This window comes from Melitaea cinxia, chromosome 2 (genome assembly GCF_905220565.1).
Source record: "Melitaea cinxia chromosome 2, ilMelCinx1.1, whole genome shotgun sequence".
Lineage (NCBI taxonomy): Eukaryota > Metazoa > Arthropoda > Insecta > Lepidoptera > Nymphalidae > Melitaea > Melitaea cinxia.
The window spans coordinates 7,558,929-7,574,431 of NC_059395.1; the positions used below are offsets into that span (position 1 = coordinate 7,558,929).

At 34.9% G+C, this 15,503-nt stretch overlaps 2 protein-coding genes across 2 annotated transcripts; both read right to left on the minus strand.

Moving 5' to 3' along the window:
- Positions 1–1,497: 1,497 nt before the first annotated feature.
- LOC123659153 (cholinesterase 1-like) lies at positions 1,498–6,010 on the minus strand. The gene is made up of 3 exons (XM_045594409.1): positions 5,831–6,010; positions 2,012–3,306; positions 1,498–1,749 (listed from the first exon to the last, which is right to left on the minus strand). Exons 1-3 carry the CDS (start codon positions 6,008–6,010, stop codon positions 1,548–1,550), a joined length of 1,677 nt encoding a protein of 558 aa, XP_045450365.1. The 3' UTR covers positions 1,498–1,547.
- A 2,675-nt stretch (positions 6,011–8,685) lies between these two features.
- Positions 8,686–14,606, minus strand: LOC123659161 (cholinesterase 1-like). The gene is made up of 4 exons (XM_045594421.1): positions 14,424–14,606; positions 12,035–13,122; positions 11,255–11,446; positions 8,686–8,884 (listed from the first exon to the last, which is right to left on the minus strand). Exons 1-4 carry the CDS (start codon positions 14,604–14,606, stop codon positions 8,686–8,688), a joined length of 1,662 nt encoding a protein of 553 aa, XP_045450377.1.
- Positions 14,607–15,503: the final 897 nt, after the last annotated feature.

The window sequence follows — 15,503 nt, forward strand, 5'->3', positions numbered from 1 at the left end:
GCTGCGTTTGCAATGTAAGCGGAAAAAATGTAATTACTTACGACATCACATTAGAAACCTCAAAAATAACAGTATTTCTCCACTATTTAATGGATACCTTCCTCTTCAATCACTCTATCTATTAAAAAAAAACACATCAAAATCCGTTGCGTAGTTTCAAAGATTTAAGCATACATAGGGACATAGGGACAGATAAAGCGACTTTGTTTTATACTATGTAGTGATATATATATATCGCGCCTTCGGTGCAACAAAGTCAAAACAGCTCATTTCTTAATTTTACAGGAGAGGACTTTATTTTTTTTTTTTTTTTGCTTTTATTTCCTCATTTCTGGATTACTATTTATAGTAGGTTTGAAATCTTTATAAAAATAATAGTTTACTTTCTTTGCTATAGTTTAAAAATCTTATATTAAATTATCAAAAAGTCCTAATAAAAGACATAACAAAAAAAAGTGTCCTGAATTGTGACTTTGTTGCACCGAAGGTGGGGGGATATATATATATATATATATATATATATATATATTGAGCTTCCTTCAACCAAATTGAGTAACCTCCTTCTTTTTTGAAGTCGGTTAAAAAGACTTCACCCAAACCGGCAGCGAATCATTTTAACTCTCTCTTCTACTACTAATCCTTCACGATTTACTAAAAATACCGAGCTGAGCTGGGTCACCCAGGTACTATTGTTTCATCATCATCATTACAGCCTATACAGTCCACTGCTGGACATAGGCCTCCACAAGTTTACGTCAAAAATAACGTGAACTCATGTGTTTTGCCCATAGTCACCACGCTGGGCAGGCGGGTTGGTGACCGCAGTACTGGCTTTGTCGCACCAAAGACACTGCTGCCCGTCTTCGGCCTGTGTATTTCAAAGCCAGCAGTTGGATGGTTATCCCGCCGTCGGTCGGCTTCTTAAGTTCCAAGATGGTTGTGGAACCTTGTTATTCCTTAGTCGCCTCTTACGACACCCACGGGAAGAGAGGGGGTGGCTAAATTCTTTACTACTACTACTACTATACTAGGTACTATTGTTTATGTATGCAAAATATAACGTTTAAAATTTAGTCAAGAAATTAGTTTTCCTCATCTAATTATCTATTACTATCTCTAAATTCGTGAATTTACCTATAAAAAATGTAGATTTTTTTTCAACTTTTGTTTTCTTTCCTTTATTAGTTTATAATAAATACTACAAACACAGGAATCAATTGTTTTTTTTTGTTTAGAAGAATAGCTTTTACTTGCAACTCCGTACGAAGATTTCCTTTATTTTACTTTCTTTGCTTGTAAAAAGGAGCAGATCTTAGGACAAAAGAATACTTAAGTGTCCGACAACTACATATATTAATGAACTAGCTGTGCCCGCGACTTCGTTTGCGTGGAATTTAAAATAAAAGTTATTTTTCAGTTCGCAGAGTTATAAAATTAAAAAATTTATAAAATAAAAATAGCCTAAGTTACTCCTTACTACATTAGACTTCTAAATACTGAACGTTTTTATTTTAAAACAAAAATTGTACCTAACCGAAATTACATCTTTAAAGCTCAGTTTTTTGCGGTGGAGGAGAAGACGGTGCTATTGGAGGACGATAGTATTTATCGTAAATTCCTTCCCAGAATTGAGCCCTTTCCTTCAACAAAGATCCTCTCAATTCTAAGACCTTGTTAATAGACATATGTGGTGACCAATCCGATCCTACTGGTGGCCATGTAAGCTTAGAATTGGCATTCAAGGGTTTTCTGAAAAAATATAAAACGAAAAATCAATTTATATCATAATTTTAGTTTCTAGGTGTTTAAGATGTTTTCACAATATAAAATTTTTAAATATGTATGTAATCATAACGTTGTAAATATAATTTTTATCGTTTTTTTTTTTTTTGTTATCATACACTTGAATGTCGATTTTAAATTAGAACGCGTGTATTTTTTTACCTTTGCATAAATTTCATTCAATGTTATACGAAATTTAAAAATAAAATTTCTTGTTATTTTTACTTACCCTGTAGTCATAAAATTTAACCAAATTTCTCTCATGGTAGCTTTCATCTGCTTATAATCTGCCGATATAGATTCCTCACTTTTTGCAGTCTCTCTTCCGATCTCATGCACATCAAGAACGGCCATTGTTTGGGCACAATGATCTGCACCACGAACACTATTAGTGTATGGTATGACAGGATTGTCGTCACTTGCAAACGAATACTCATACAAATATATTTCATTATTTCCATTTTCAACTTGTAGCTTTACTGATCTGAGTGTAGGATATGCGAATATAGTATCAGTAAAATAGTCAATATAAGCTAAAACGGTTTTGTTTATCTCCAAATTACTACCAAAATAAAAATTTTGAATTTCCTTTGCTACTTCTTCTTTTTCATTTTCATCTTTAAACTGCAAATCTGCTGGCAGAAAAGTTGAAAATTTTTCTTTCATCTGATCCTTCCAAACCTCGAAAAGAGGCAACCGAAACAAACCTTCCATTTCAGTGAACCCGTATAGCATGGGCATTTTTTTATAATTACCAGATTTTAATATATTAACTGGATCATCATCTAGAAACATTTCTTCTCCTACATCACGTTCCACACATGGAGAGAAAAAAAACGTAGAATCCGTTCTGCTCATGAGATTTGGTGCCACTAACTCATCATAAGAGACAGTTTTGTAAAAACTTTCTAAAGCAAAGAAATCTTCTACATCATTAAAGTTTAACATTTTCGCGAATTTTTTAGCATTTTCAATTGGATCACGTTGCACACTAAATGACGCAGTATTGGCACCACTCTCAGGGATAACTCTTTTAAATAAGCCTTGCGCCATTTTTGAAATCATTAAAAGATCTACTGAGGACGAGCCAGCACTAAATCCCGCTATTGTAACTTCATCGGGATCACCGCCAAATTTTGCGATATTTTTCTTAACCCATCGTAATAATTCCACTTGATCCTTCATACCAGCATTACCAGGTACATCTTTTGTACCTAGGCAAAGGAATCCATGCGCGCCTAACCGATAGTTAAAGGTAACAACAATTACTTTTTTACTATTGACTAATTTTTTAGGTGTAAATAGGTTTCCCCACCCCATAAGATAAGCTCCGCCGTGGACATATACGACTACTGGGAGGTTTTTTTCATTGGTATTTGGCACAAAAATATTTGCAATAAGGCAATCTTCTTGTATATTTAAAGTTTTTGGTACAAATGATTTCATGTAATCTACTTGTGGGCATATGATGTTATTTTCCACTGCTTCAAATGGTTCAGACCAAACTGGTGATGGTAGAGGGGCCTGGAATGAAAACAAAATTCATTTTGCTAAACATTAAGATAAAACCGAGCAAGTAAGAGCAAGAAAAGATTGCATACGACTGCAGATTTGTTTAGATCGAGTTAAACATTTCAGTCAAAAATACGTTCCTTACGTCCTTAATATCACAAATTAGTTTAAATCGAGCTAAACAAATTTGTGATACATGCCTTAAAAAAACGTTTGTGGTAATTTATTTTTTTAAAGATGATCTGAAGGCATAGAGTTGAGAAATTTAAATTGTAGCTAAACGTCATAAATCTATATTAAAGAGATTTCTCTTAGTATATTCTAGTCTCTTAGTATATATAGCCAATAGTATATTCTGTATCTTCAAAAAAATTTAGACGGAGAGGGATTTCGTTGACTGTTTTATTAGTAGTACTAATATGGTTCGTAATAATAATTCATATTGACTTTCTATTTACGTTCTGAAACTGACAATTATTGTCGTCTATATATTTACTCAAAACTGTTTTCGTAGTTGTTTAATTAAGTTCTACTAGCTAAGCCACGCGGTTTCACCCGCATTTATTTCAGGGAAAAAAGCCTGCAATTGAACAAAAAATTTACTAACCGTCTATCATGTTGACATTGTTTCAAAATCAAAGCTGTCATGTATCATATAATTTTAATAATTAATTAATTTACAAAAACAAAAGCAATAATAATTTTTTTAGTTATGGATGCCGGTACAGCAAGCAAATATCTATAAAATGATATATAATTTATGTTGAGTAAGTGTGAGAATTTTTCTAAAAAGGGAGGCAAGCTTAACCTTAGCGTATTAATATATATATGATGATGATGATTAGATGACTAGGTTAAGGATGACCTATTTTTAGAAACAAGTGGTATTCATATGTTTTTTACTAATTTTAGCATTATATAATTGACTGAATTGATTATATAATTGACATTTTGAATGGAGTTCATCATATTTTTGCATAAATCCTTGTTTTAGGACTGCTTTTGAAGCTATCAATATTTATCGTGATTGTTAGACCCGGTCAGGTACTGATTAAAAATAAATATTGAAATAAATAGAGTTCAGTGATAATGGAACTGGATCGCCTCAACATATCACAGTTAGAAAGAAGCATGAAATGCTATTTTTAGGCTTTTGGTTGCACATCAAATAAATAACTGTTATTTAAATTCTGGATGACAAAATAGGAAATTAGGTCACATTACAAAATTCGAAAAAAAAATTATGGAGTAGACCTAAGAAAGAATGTTTTTGCACAACTGTCTCCAGCGCACGAAAGTCGAACCATATAATTATTTGGTATATAGAGAGATCTTAAATTATTGGAATGTAAAACTTAGATACTACCGTAGTACCTTTTGGTAAATATGATCAATTTTTATGTGAGCGAAGCCGCGGGAAAAAATAAATAAAATTGTCTGGTTTCTAATAACAAAATAACCGCTTTTTACTAAATGCATGTGGATGTATACACTGCTACGTGTTAGAAAATTGTTTGTTGGGTTAGAGAGTCACCCACAATTCCTAACACGAGACAACAAGAGAGAGAGTAAAAAAAAAATCCTACAGAATCTTAATCTTCTTTTTCAACAACTCACAAAAATCAACTTACACTTAAGCAAAGCTTATACCATGAAACTACAATGACTCACCCACAACAAATCGCACCCAGATCCCAAGACGGCGAGAGAATCCAATCCAAAAAAAAAGGGGCCGCAAACACTCGCCCTGAGGCTTATATACAGCAAACCCAGCGCGTCGCGACACAACTACCCCCTAAGGTGAACCGCAACGTAATACGGTACGAGGGTATTCCAAAAAATTAAATCAGTCGCCTAGAAAAAGTAAATAGCAACGCTAAACCATAACTGTGCTATTAAAAATATATGCTACAACACGGTACATATACCAAAATAACTTATTTTTATTTTGTATGTCTGTCTGTCTGTCATAGCCATGGATTGTACCTGTTGCGCTGGCGGTAGCGGGTTCGATCCCTGCACGTGACAAACATTTGTATTGGCCATACAGGTGTTTGCCGTGGTCTGGGTGTTTAGGGGATAAATAACTTTTTCGTTAAATTCCACGCGGATGAAGTCGCGGGCTCAGCTAGTAATTGATATATTTCTAGATTCATCGATGTGTATTTGCGCTATCTGTCACTCAGTGTAGAGTTATATCAGTTCGATAAAATTATTTTTTTAAAGATAACGATGAAGCATTATATAAAAGGTAGAATAATAAACATAATATCGGGGCCATACCTTGAATTACTAATAACAGAAACTAAACAAAGTAGGATTTTCACCTGTGTCCAGAAACCCACGCAATACACAAACATAAATGGCTGGACTATGACAAACATCTTTATATATCTATTGATATCTCTTATAGTTGAAAAAAACCTTATTACTACCTAAGATCTAGAACTTATTTCATTCGTTAGTTTTTTCAATACACACGAACCAGCCTAAAAATAATATCCATGGGTATTTTTTTAATTTATCTTAAAAGTACCTTAAATTTTTCGTGACCAGTCGGCGCTGTAGCGTATGGAATGCTGTAAAATGCAAATATATCTTCGTCAGAATCTTTATATCCATGCACGATACCCTGGCTTAAGTGAACAGTTCGCGATTTTGGTTCATCACAAACAACTGAAAGTATCAGAAACAAAAATATTACAAGCCGATACATCACGACACAAGACAGTTGCTACTCGTACAATTAAAAATGAAGACTGATTAATTTATTTTATAACGATAGCATGATTTAATTCGTCTTTGATAAGTGTTGAATAATTACCGTCAAATAAGTAGATTATAACTAATCAATTTTTTGCTTATATCTATAATGCTGCACGGTGTGCAACCTTTGAATTTTTCTGTCAGATAAAAATGTAAGCACCAAAAGTGCCTGATACTAAATCCACGCTCTCTTATTTTCTAAGGAAATAGCAGTGATATATCAATATATCTTATACTTCACATTACAAAATATAAAATTAAAAACTACAAAGTACTCTCTTCTAGGCATGATACTTAAATATTAACAGAAAATGAAATCCTTAAAAGCTTAAACATGTTAAAACTTTCGTTTATTGTCATTATTTGTCACATATTACGTACGATATATCTTCTATATTATCTATATATTAATACGTGAAGCAAACACTGTGTACCCCTTTTTACGAAAATTGCGCGGGCGAAGGAGTATGAAATTTTGCACACTTATAGTTTATATAGAGAAGCAGTGCAATACTAATATTTTTTTTAATTATACATACAAAATACATTAAATCAATAATAAAAACACTACACCATGTATTTGACAAACACACGCATATTATATACTCTTTTTAACCGACTTCCAAAAAAGGAGGAGGTTCTCAATTCGACTGTATTTTTTTTTTTTTTTTTTTTTTTTTTTTTTTTTTTTTTTTTTTTTTTTTTTTTTTATGTATGTTACATCAGAACTTTTGACCAGGAAGACCGATTTCGACAAATTTTGTTTTAATCGAAAGGTGGTGTGTGCCGATTGGTCCCATTTAAATTTATTTGAGATCTAACAACTACTTTTCGAATTATATCTAATAATGCGTTTTTACTTGACGCTTTTTTCGTCGACCTACGTTGTATTATACCACATAACTTTCTACTGGGTGTACCGATTTTGATAATTCTTTTTTTGTTGGAAAGGGGATATCCCTAGTTTGGTACCATGATAAGGAAACCAGGATCTGATGATGGGATCCCAGAGAAATCGAGAGAAACTCTTGAAAATCCGCAATAACTTTTTACTGGGTGTATTGATTTTGATAATTTTTACTTTAATCGAAAGCTGATGTTTATCATGTGGTCACATATAAATTTTATCGAGATCTGATAACTACTTTTTGATTAATCTTTGATAACGCGTATTTACTTGACATTATTTTCGTCACCTTACGTTGTATTATACCTCATAACTTTTTACTGGGTGCACTGATTTTGACGTTTCTTATATAAATTAAAAGCTACTATTCGTCACGTGGTCCCATTCAAATTTAATTGAGATTTGATTCGTAATTTGTGAGTTATATCTAATATTGCGTATTTACTTGACGGTTTTTTCGTCACCCTACGTTGTATTATACGTTATATCTTTTTATTGGGTGCACTGATTTTGATCTTTTTTGTATAAATCAAAAGCTAATACTTGTCATGTCGTCCGTTTTAAATATGATTGAGATATAATGAGCAATTTTTGAGTAATCTTTGATGACACGTATTTACATGACGATGTTAAGACGACTGTGGTCATGTTCAATACTTTGCCACAACGCCATCTATCAAAATGTAATGAAATTACTTCGTTCACTATCGATCAAATTACAATATTCCACTAGAGTAGAGAGTAGCAGTTTATTCGTTATAAATATATTTGAGCTTTTAATTTTTGAGTTATCGCTAATACTGGGTATTTACTTGGCTATTTTACGTCGACCAACGTTATATTAACCTCAATACTATTTTACTGGGTGGACCGATATCGATGATTCTTTTTTTAATCGATAGGTGGTGCTTGTCATGTGGTCCCATTTAAATATAATTGAGATTTGACTCGAACTTTTTGAGCTATATCTGATATGGCGTATTTACTTGACTGTTTTTGGAGTTTTCTCCTTAAGAATCGATTTTCATTTAAGGCCCCGGAATGAAAAAATTGAACAGTAAAATCTACTGAACGAATGACCTTGTTAGAGATGGCGTTCAGACGTTTTCTAATAACGCAATTAGGTTCCGATAGGTGGCGTTATTGCATTCATTTATTTACAATTTGATATAGTAATAATATATTTCTTAGACTAGTAAGCCTTTTTGTGCCTATTTAGACAGTTGATCTGAAGGGGTAAACTCCAGTCGTGCATCGGAGCTGTGTGAAAACATGAACATTACATATTTTTAATAAAAAAGACATAAACCGTAATTCAATATAAATCCGCTTCAACTAAAAAACCCGCCGTAATAAGCGATGTCAGCGCTTCGCGCGAATCGACGACGGGCCTTTTATGAAATTTCTGCCTACAATCGCTAACAAAATGTTAGAAATAACAGTAGAACATTATATAATTCTACAATTTTATAATGTCGCGTTATATGGAATACGAACAAAGTATTACTATTTTTTCGTCGATCTACGTTGTATTACTCTTCGATGTAATTGAAGTCGGTTTTTTTTTCGTTTGCGAGCAAACACAATTATGTTTATTATCATAGAAGTATTTAAGTTTATTATCATAGAAGTCTTTGACAACAGAACCTTAATAATGATTAAACTTATAATTTAAATTAATTATGGTCGAATTTTGACGACCGGGCGACCACGAGTTTTTATAAATCAACTCTATTATGCGTTGTCCGTGAAGGCGGAACAGGCCTTTTATAATACTTTTTATAAATTTCTTCCCAGAAAAGACAACGATCTTTAAGCAAAGACTCTTTAAGCTCAGATCCTTCTTTGAGTGCCATGTACGGTGAACCATAATCTCTAACTGGTAGCCATTTCGGAATATCATAATACTCTGGTTTCCTGAAAAACACATTCCCAAATTATATTACTTCGTGAGTGTCATAAGAGGCGACTAAGGGATAACACAGTTCCACTACCGCCTTGGAACTTAACTAACTTAACTTAACTTTAACTTGGCGTCGGTTTTCTGGTCCACAAGACTCTCACTAGCAACGTTGTGGAAGTCAGCAGTGAGTCGACCCGGGACAGCGTACCTTGTTCTTAAACTCACTGACAGATACTCCCTGAAAGTGATACAGGTATATGCGCCGACCTTGGCACATTCTGACGATGAAGTCGAAGCCTTGTATGAAGACATTACAAGGGCCATAAATGGCACTACTTCGACTTTCTACAGCGTTGGGAGACTTCAACGCTAAAATAGGAGTACAAGACCGCGACGAATCGAGAATCGGACCACACGGATTGGGGCACCAGGAATCGTAGGGGGCAGGTGCTTGTCAACTTCCTCGAATCTGAGGAGCTTTTCTTGATGAACTCATTTTTGAGAAGAAAATTTTAAAGAAGATGGACATGGCAAAACCCCGATACTGTGGCGAGGAACGAGATAGATTTCATCATAGCGGATAAAAGGCATATATTCAGAGATGTCTCAGTGGTTAACGAGTTTAACAACGGCAGCGACCACCGGCTATTACAGGGCTCTCTGAACATATGCTCCCGAAAAGAGCGGGCCCGCTTAATGAAATCTACTCCCCGACCTACGCTGTCCCAAATACTATGTGGCTCCGAGCAGTTCCAATTGGTACTCCAAAACCGATTCGATTCGCTGGAAACTACTGGTGACGTGGACGAGATAACCGACAACGTGGTGAAGACGGTGTGTACACTGGGTCGCAGATACTTTCCACCACCAAAGTCAACGAAGCAGACCAAACTTTCTCCCGAAACCTTAGATTTGATGCGTCAGAGGCGCGAGCTGCCCGCTGCTTCGCCAGAGGGCTCTTTCCAAGAGGATACGGAAACTTGTACGCCGAGACCTCCACTGCCCAAATACGAAAGAGATTGCTACTCTGATTGAGGAGAATAGGGGGGTCCAAAGTTTTCCAAAGACCATTGGGGAGAAGCCTTCTTGCGAAGCTCAAAACAGCGAATGACAGAACCGTCTGCTCTCGCCCTCAGATCCGAGAAGAGGTTGAGAATTTTTATGGACAGCTGTACTCATCGAGCGCACATAAGCCTGCGACTTGGGACACCCAAGATCCACGGGCACCATTGTTACGCCATTATTCAGAGTGTATCCCGGACTTCGAAGAGGATGAGATTAGTGCAGCGCTCGGGCAGCTTAAAAACAGAAGGGCCCCGGAGGATGGCGGTTTACCATTGAGCTCCTTAAAGCCTCAGGCCAGAGTTCGATTGGGCTGGGCAACGTTTGACAGACTTCGTCAAGTCTTCACTTCGAAGATTCCGCAATGCTTGAAAACAAAAGTCTTCGAGCAATGCGTGCTGCCTGTATTAACATACGGAGCCGAGAGGTGGACAGTGACGAAGGGACTGGTCCACAAGTTTAAAGTCGCTCAACGTGCAATGGAACGGGCTATGCTTGGGGGTCTTTCTCAAAGATACAATTAGACATGAGACTATCCTCAAGAGAACGAAAGTAACCGACATAGCCCACAGAATTAGCAATTTTAAGTGGCAGTGGGCTGGCCATTTGTGCCGCAGGACTAATGATCGTTGGAGCAGACGGGTCCTGGAGTGGAGACCGCGTCTTGGCCAACGCAGTGTGGGACGTCCTGCGGCCCGCTGGAACGACGATCTACGTAAGATTGCCGGTGTAGGCTGGATGAGGATTGCGGAAAACCGGGATGTTTGGCGCGAACTTGGGGAGACCTATGTCCAGCAGTGGACTGCAATAAGCTGAGCTGACTTGGAACTTAAAAAGCTGATCGATGGCAGGATAACCATCCAACTGCTGGCTTTGAAATACGCAGGCTGAAGACGGGCAGCAGCGTCTTCGGTGCGACAAAGCCAGCCCTCCAGCCTCCCAGCGGTCACCAACCCGCCTGCCCTGCGTGGTGACTATGGGCAAAACACATGAGTTCACTCCATTTTTGGCGCGAACTTGTGGAGGCCTATGTCCAGCAGTGGACTGTAATAGGCTGAAATGATGATGATGATGATAACTTCATGTAAGATAATAGATTTTTTCAACAATATTTATGGTACTGTTACATATTTTTAAAACTAAATATTTTTAGTTTTTGCTGAAAGTTTGGACTATGAAGCATATTTGATATGTTCAGATATACACAGAAATATATAATCATTCATCTTTCGTAGAATTAACCACTATTATTAAGTAATTTAAGAGTTTGATTACATTTCTTTGTTTAACATACAAGATTTTTTTTAAATATAAAGTCTCACCCTGTTGTGATAAAGTTCAGCCAAATTCCTCTCATCGTTTTCTTCCAATTTCTCAAGCTGCGTGATATGTCGCTTTCATCTAAATGAGTTATATTAATTCCATCAAAAAGCGTTGCGGACTGTGCACAGTGATTTGCACCCCGCACTTTCGTGTGAGGTATCATCGGCACACTCTCGTCGATGTATGAGTATAGTTCGCGTCATGTAAAAAGAACGCTGAAAGAAACTGGAGGGGGTGCGTTTGCGCATGGGTATACTCGCGCACAAGTACTACTGTTTTATTTTTTAATTAGGCTTTCACTCGCGGCTTCGTATAATGGTTATTGGTAGGTACATTAAAAAATACTAGAAATACAAGTGCGAATAATTCGGACTAAATAAGTATAATAATTATCACTTTACAAAATCACAATTTTTTTTTTTAAACAAAAGCAATAACAAATTTTTTAGTTATTGAAATGTCGTATTCAAAAATAATAATTATCTGTACTCTCGATATTCGTATCTTAATAGTTTTTATGTGTTTAAAATGATAAATTGATAATTGTTTTTTAGTGAAATAAATAGTAAATGGAGAATTTTGTAATTTAAAACTTTTGTGCGCGATAATAATTTGAGTCGACGTCGAACTGTCAACCGCAGTCAACCAATAGCACACCGGCAAGCATGCGACAAGTGATAAACACTCCCGTCCCCCTACCCCGTACCACCAAATAGACCGATAAATCGCTTCTGCGCAGCTTCAAGGCCAGCGTTCTTTTTACATGACGCGAACTATACTCGTACAAATAAACGTGGTTGTTGCCTGCCTTAAGCAAATATTTAATCGTTCGTAGTGCTGGACATGCAAACATTGTGTCAGTAAAATAATTGATATAACTTAATATGCTGTCATTAGTTACTGGTTCGTCGTTAAAATACATTTTTTTAATTGTTTTAGCTATATCATACATTTCTTCATCGTTTGAAAATTCTAAATCAGGTGGAATAAATTCTTTAAAGTTAGTATTCATTTTATCCTTCCACTGATCGAATATATCAATGCGCATTAGTCCCTCCATGTTGTCAAATCCAAGCAAAATAGGTAGATTTTCAAAATCACCCCTTTCCAATATACTAAGAGGGTCCTCCTCAAAGAATCTTTCTTCTCCGATGTCACGCTCTACACACGGTGCAAGGAGGAAAACGTTATCAGTTCTATATAAAACATTTCCCGATTGTATGAATTCATAAGAAGCATTTTTATAAAAAGTTTCTAAATCAGATATATCACTAGAATCAACGAAGCCCAATAATTTTGCGTATTCTTTTGCATTATGAATGGGGTTTACTTGAACACTAAATGGAGAAAGTGAATCACCACTTTCGGGTATCACTTTATTAAATAAACCTTTCGCCATCTTTGAAATCATCAAAAGAGCCACGGAAGCAGCCCCTGCACTCTGTCCGGAAATAGTGACATCGTGAGGATTACCACCAAAACTCTCAATATTCTGTTTGACCCAACGTAGTAATGCCACTTGATCTTTCATTCCTGAATTACCAGGTATATCTTCAGTACCCAGGCAGAGAAAGCCATGAGCTCCAAGTCTATAATTAAAAGTTACAGCAATTATTTTTTTGCTATTAACCAGCTTTTTAGGGGTAAGCATATTTCCATGTCCAATCATAAAGCCACCGCCATGTACGTATACAACGACTGGGAGATTTTTTTTACTAGTTTCTGGCACATAAACATTAGCAATGAGACAATCTTCTTGCATAGTTTTTGTTTTAGGTATAAAGTCGTACGCAGCAATTTGCGGACATATTATGTCTTGATCGACAGCGTCTAATAGATCTGACCATTTTGGTGGTGGCAACGGCGCCTAAAATTCAAAAGTGATTCCATTTTAGTTAAACTATTTTAAAATAGTGTGTCCCTATTTCTAATTGTGGTATCACACCTAAAATTAGAACAAATAACAAGATCTGTAATTTAGCACATTAGTACATGTAGGTACTTGTTTATATTTTATATTTAATGGTGGTTTATTTGTACTAAAAGCACTATCAGTACTTATTATAGTGTTAACTCATTCCTAAAAGCATTATTTAATAAAACATAAAAAGTTAAATTGGTTTAAATAACTACTGTTTTGTCTATATCATACATTATTAAATTGTTAAGCAGTTCCTATTATTAAATTATATCCTAGTAAAAATGCGTCTTTAGCCGTCCTTAAGCATTATTAGGTATTTTTACCCGACTGCCAAGGAAGGGTTATGTTTTTCGCGCGTATCTTGTATGTATGTAATATTCTTTACTACCTCATATTTCCAGAACCACTGAACGGATTTACATAATTGAAGTATCGTTAGGTTTGTCTTAGCTGCCCAAGTGTTTTTAGATAGGTGACATTAAAAAAAATCAAACATGGCGGCTGCGCGAAGCCATTGTAGTTAATGAAAAAAAATTTTTTTTTCTCGAATACTACAATATGGGCATCAAATTGAAGGGCACAATAGTTGTTCTTCACGCAGGCGGGTTTTTTGTTTTTTTTTTTTAATTATTATTTTATTTATATATGTTTCAAATAATTTAAGTTCAAAATTAGTTAGTTTTAGTCAGTTAAATTAGCTTAAGTCACATAAATTAAAAATACTATACAACGCAGATATTGTTTGTAAAAGAAAACGTAAAAAGTTCTGATTTTATCTCTCATCTCACAAGTAATTTGAACATGAATTTTAATTCTGTGCGTTATCTTTTTAAGGTTAGTAGAAAAGGATAATAGAGTTTAATTTGTCAAAATATCAATGCTAATATTACAAAAAGGATTGATAATTTGTTTACATTGAATAGGCTCCGAAACTACTGAACTGATTTGAAAAATTCTTTCACTGTTGGGAAGCTACACTATCCGCGGACGACATGGGCTATATTATATTTTCAAAAAAAAATAGAAAATATTTTTTTCGAAATTTTTGTTAAATACCCGTGTGAAGCCAGGCGGGATGTTAGTATATGATATAATTTAATACATTTTAATTTCAACTAAATCTTTTTTACAATCAAAACATGTACGCCATAACGAGTTGACAGCAGATAGATTGTTGATACTATACGTAATTTAATAACGATAAAGAAAAGTGAGCAATTCAAGAATGTAAAAATACACTACATCACCTTGAATCTTTGGGTACCAGTAGGCGCTGTGGCGTATGGAATACCATAGAATACAAAAATATCTTCATTGGGATCCCTATACCCTCGCACGGGACCCTGTGCTGTGACTACCACTCGTGGTTCAGTTTCCTTAGTCAAAACATTGCCAAACAACAAAATACTTATTGCCACGCCAAACCACATATTAAGACGACCGTTTATGTAATATATAATTGGGTCTGAGTCTTAAATATTTATCGTCGCTATATATAGTACGTATTTCTATTTTATCAGTAATATTCAACAATTCAATAATAACACACGATTACATATCGTTATCACCATTAATTTTATTAAGTATAAGTGAATAATAGCTGACAGCAAACTTTGTAATCCTATTTTTTTAATATGTAGTTTTTTTATATTTTCTTATATACAAACCTTGTTCCGACATTCGGAAGTTAAACGCGTAAAAACATACAAGCGATTAATTTATAAGTATATGCAAAATTATAATTGCATTTTAATAAACATGTAAATTTGAATAGAACTCAAGCAAGAAGCCTGACGTAACCTATACTAATCACAACATTAGTTACCTATTCCTAGGGCCTGTGTCACCGGAAAACTGAAATAAAATTTTGTCGGTTGGATACTGGAATGGGTAGGGTAAAACTAATCGAAACTTTAATCGGCAATCGGTGCAACATATCCTCAATCTCATAATATTGAATCGGTAACTAGTAAATAAGTACTTAAAATTCTTAATGAGCTAAACGTGTTATTTAACTGGCGTTCTTCTATTTACTGCGACATCAGAATCGATACTAAAGCCTAAATATGCAATTTGTTCTAACGCTTTAATAAAAATAATAATATTAACTATTAAATAATGATTATTTATTTGTAAAATTAGCATCGTGCTAGTGTCGTGGTCTATATAAAAATTTTACTTTCGTTTTTTTTTTCGTTACCATTAACATTCTTTTTTTTTACCAGCACCGTTGCTTTCCTCATAGCATGACCTTTTTCTTCAGTATAACCTCCTTGTTTCCTAACAGTGGTTTTGTTCCAGCCCTTCTGTATTTATAAGAATCAGTG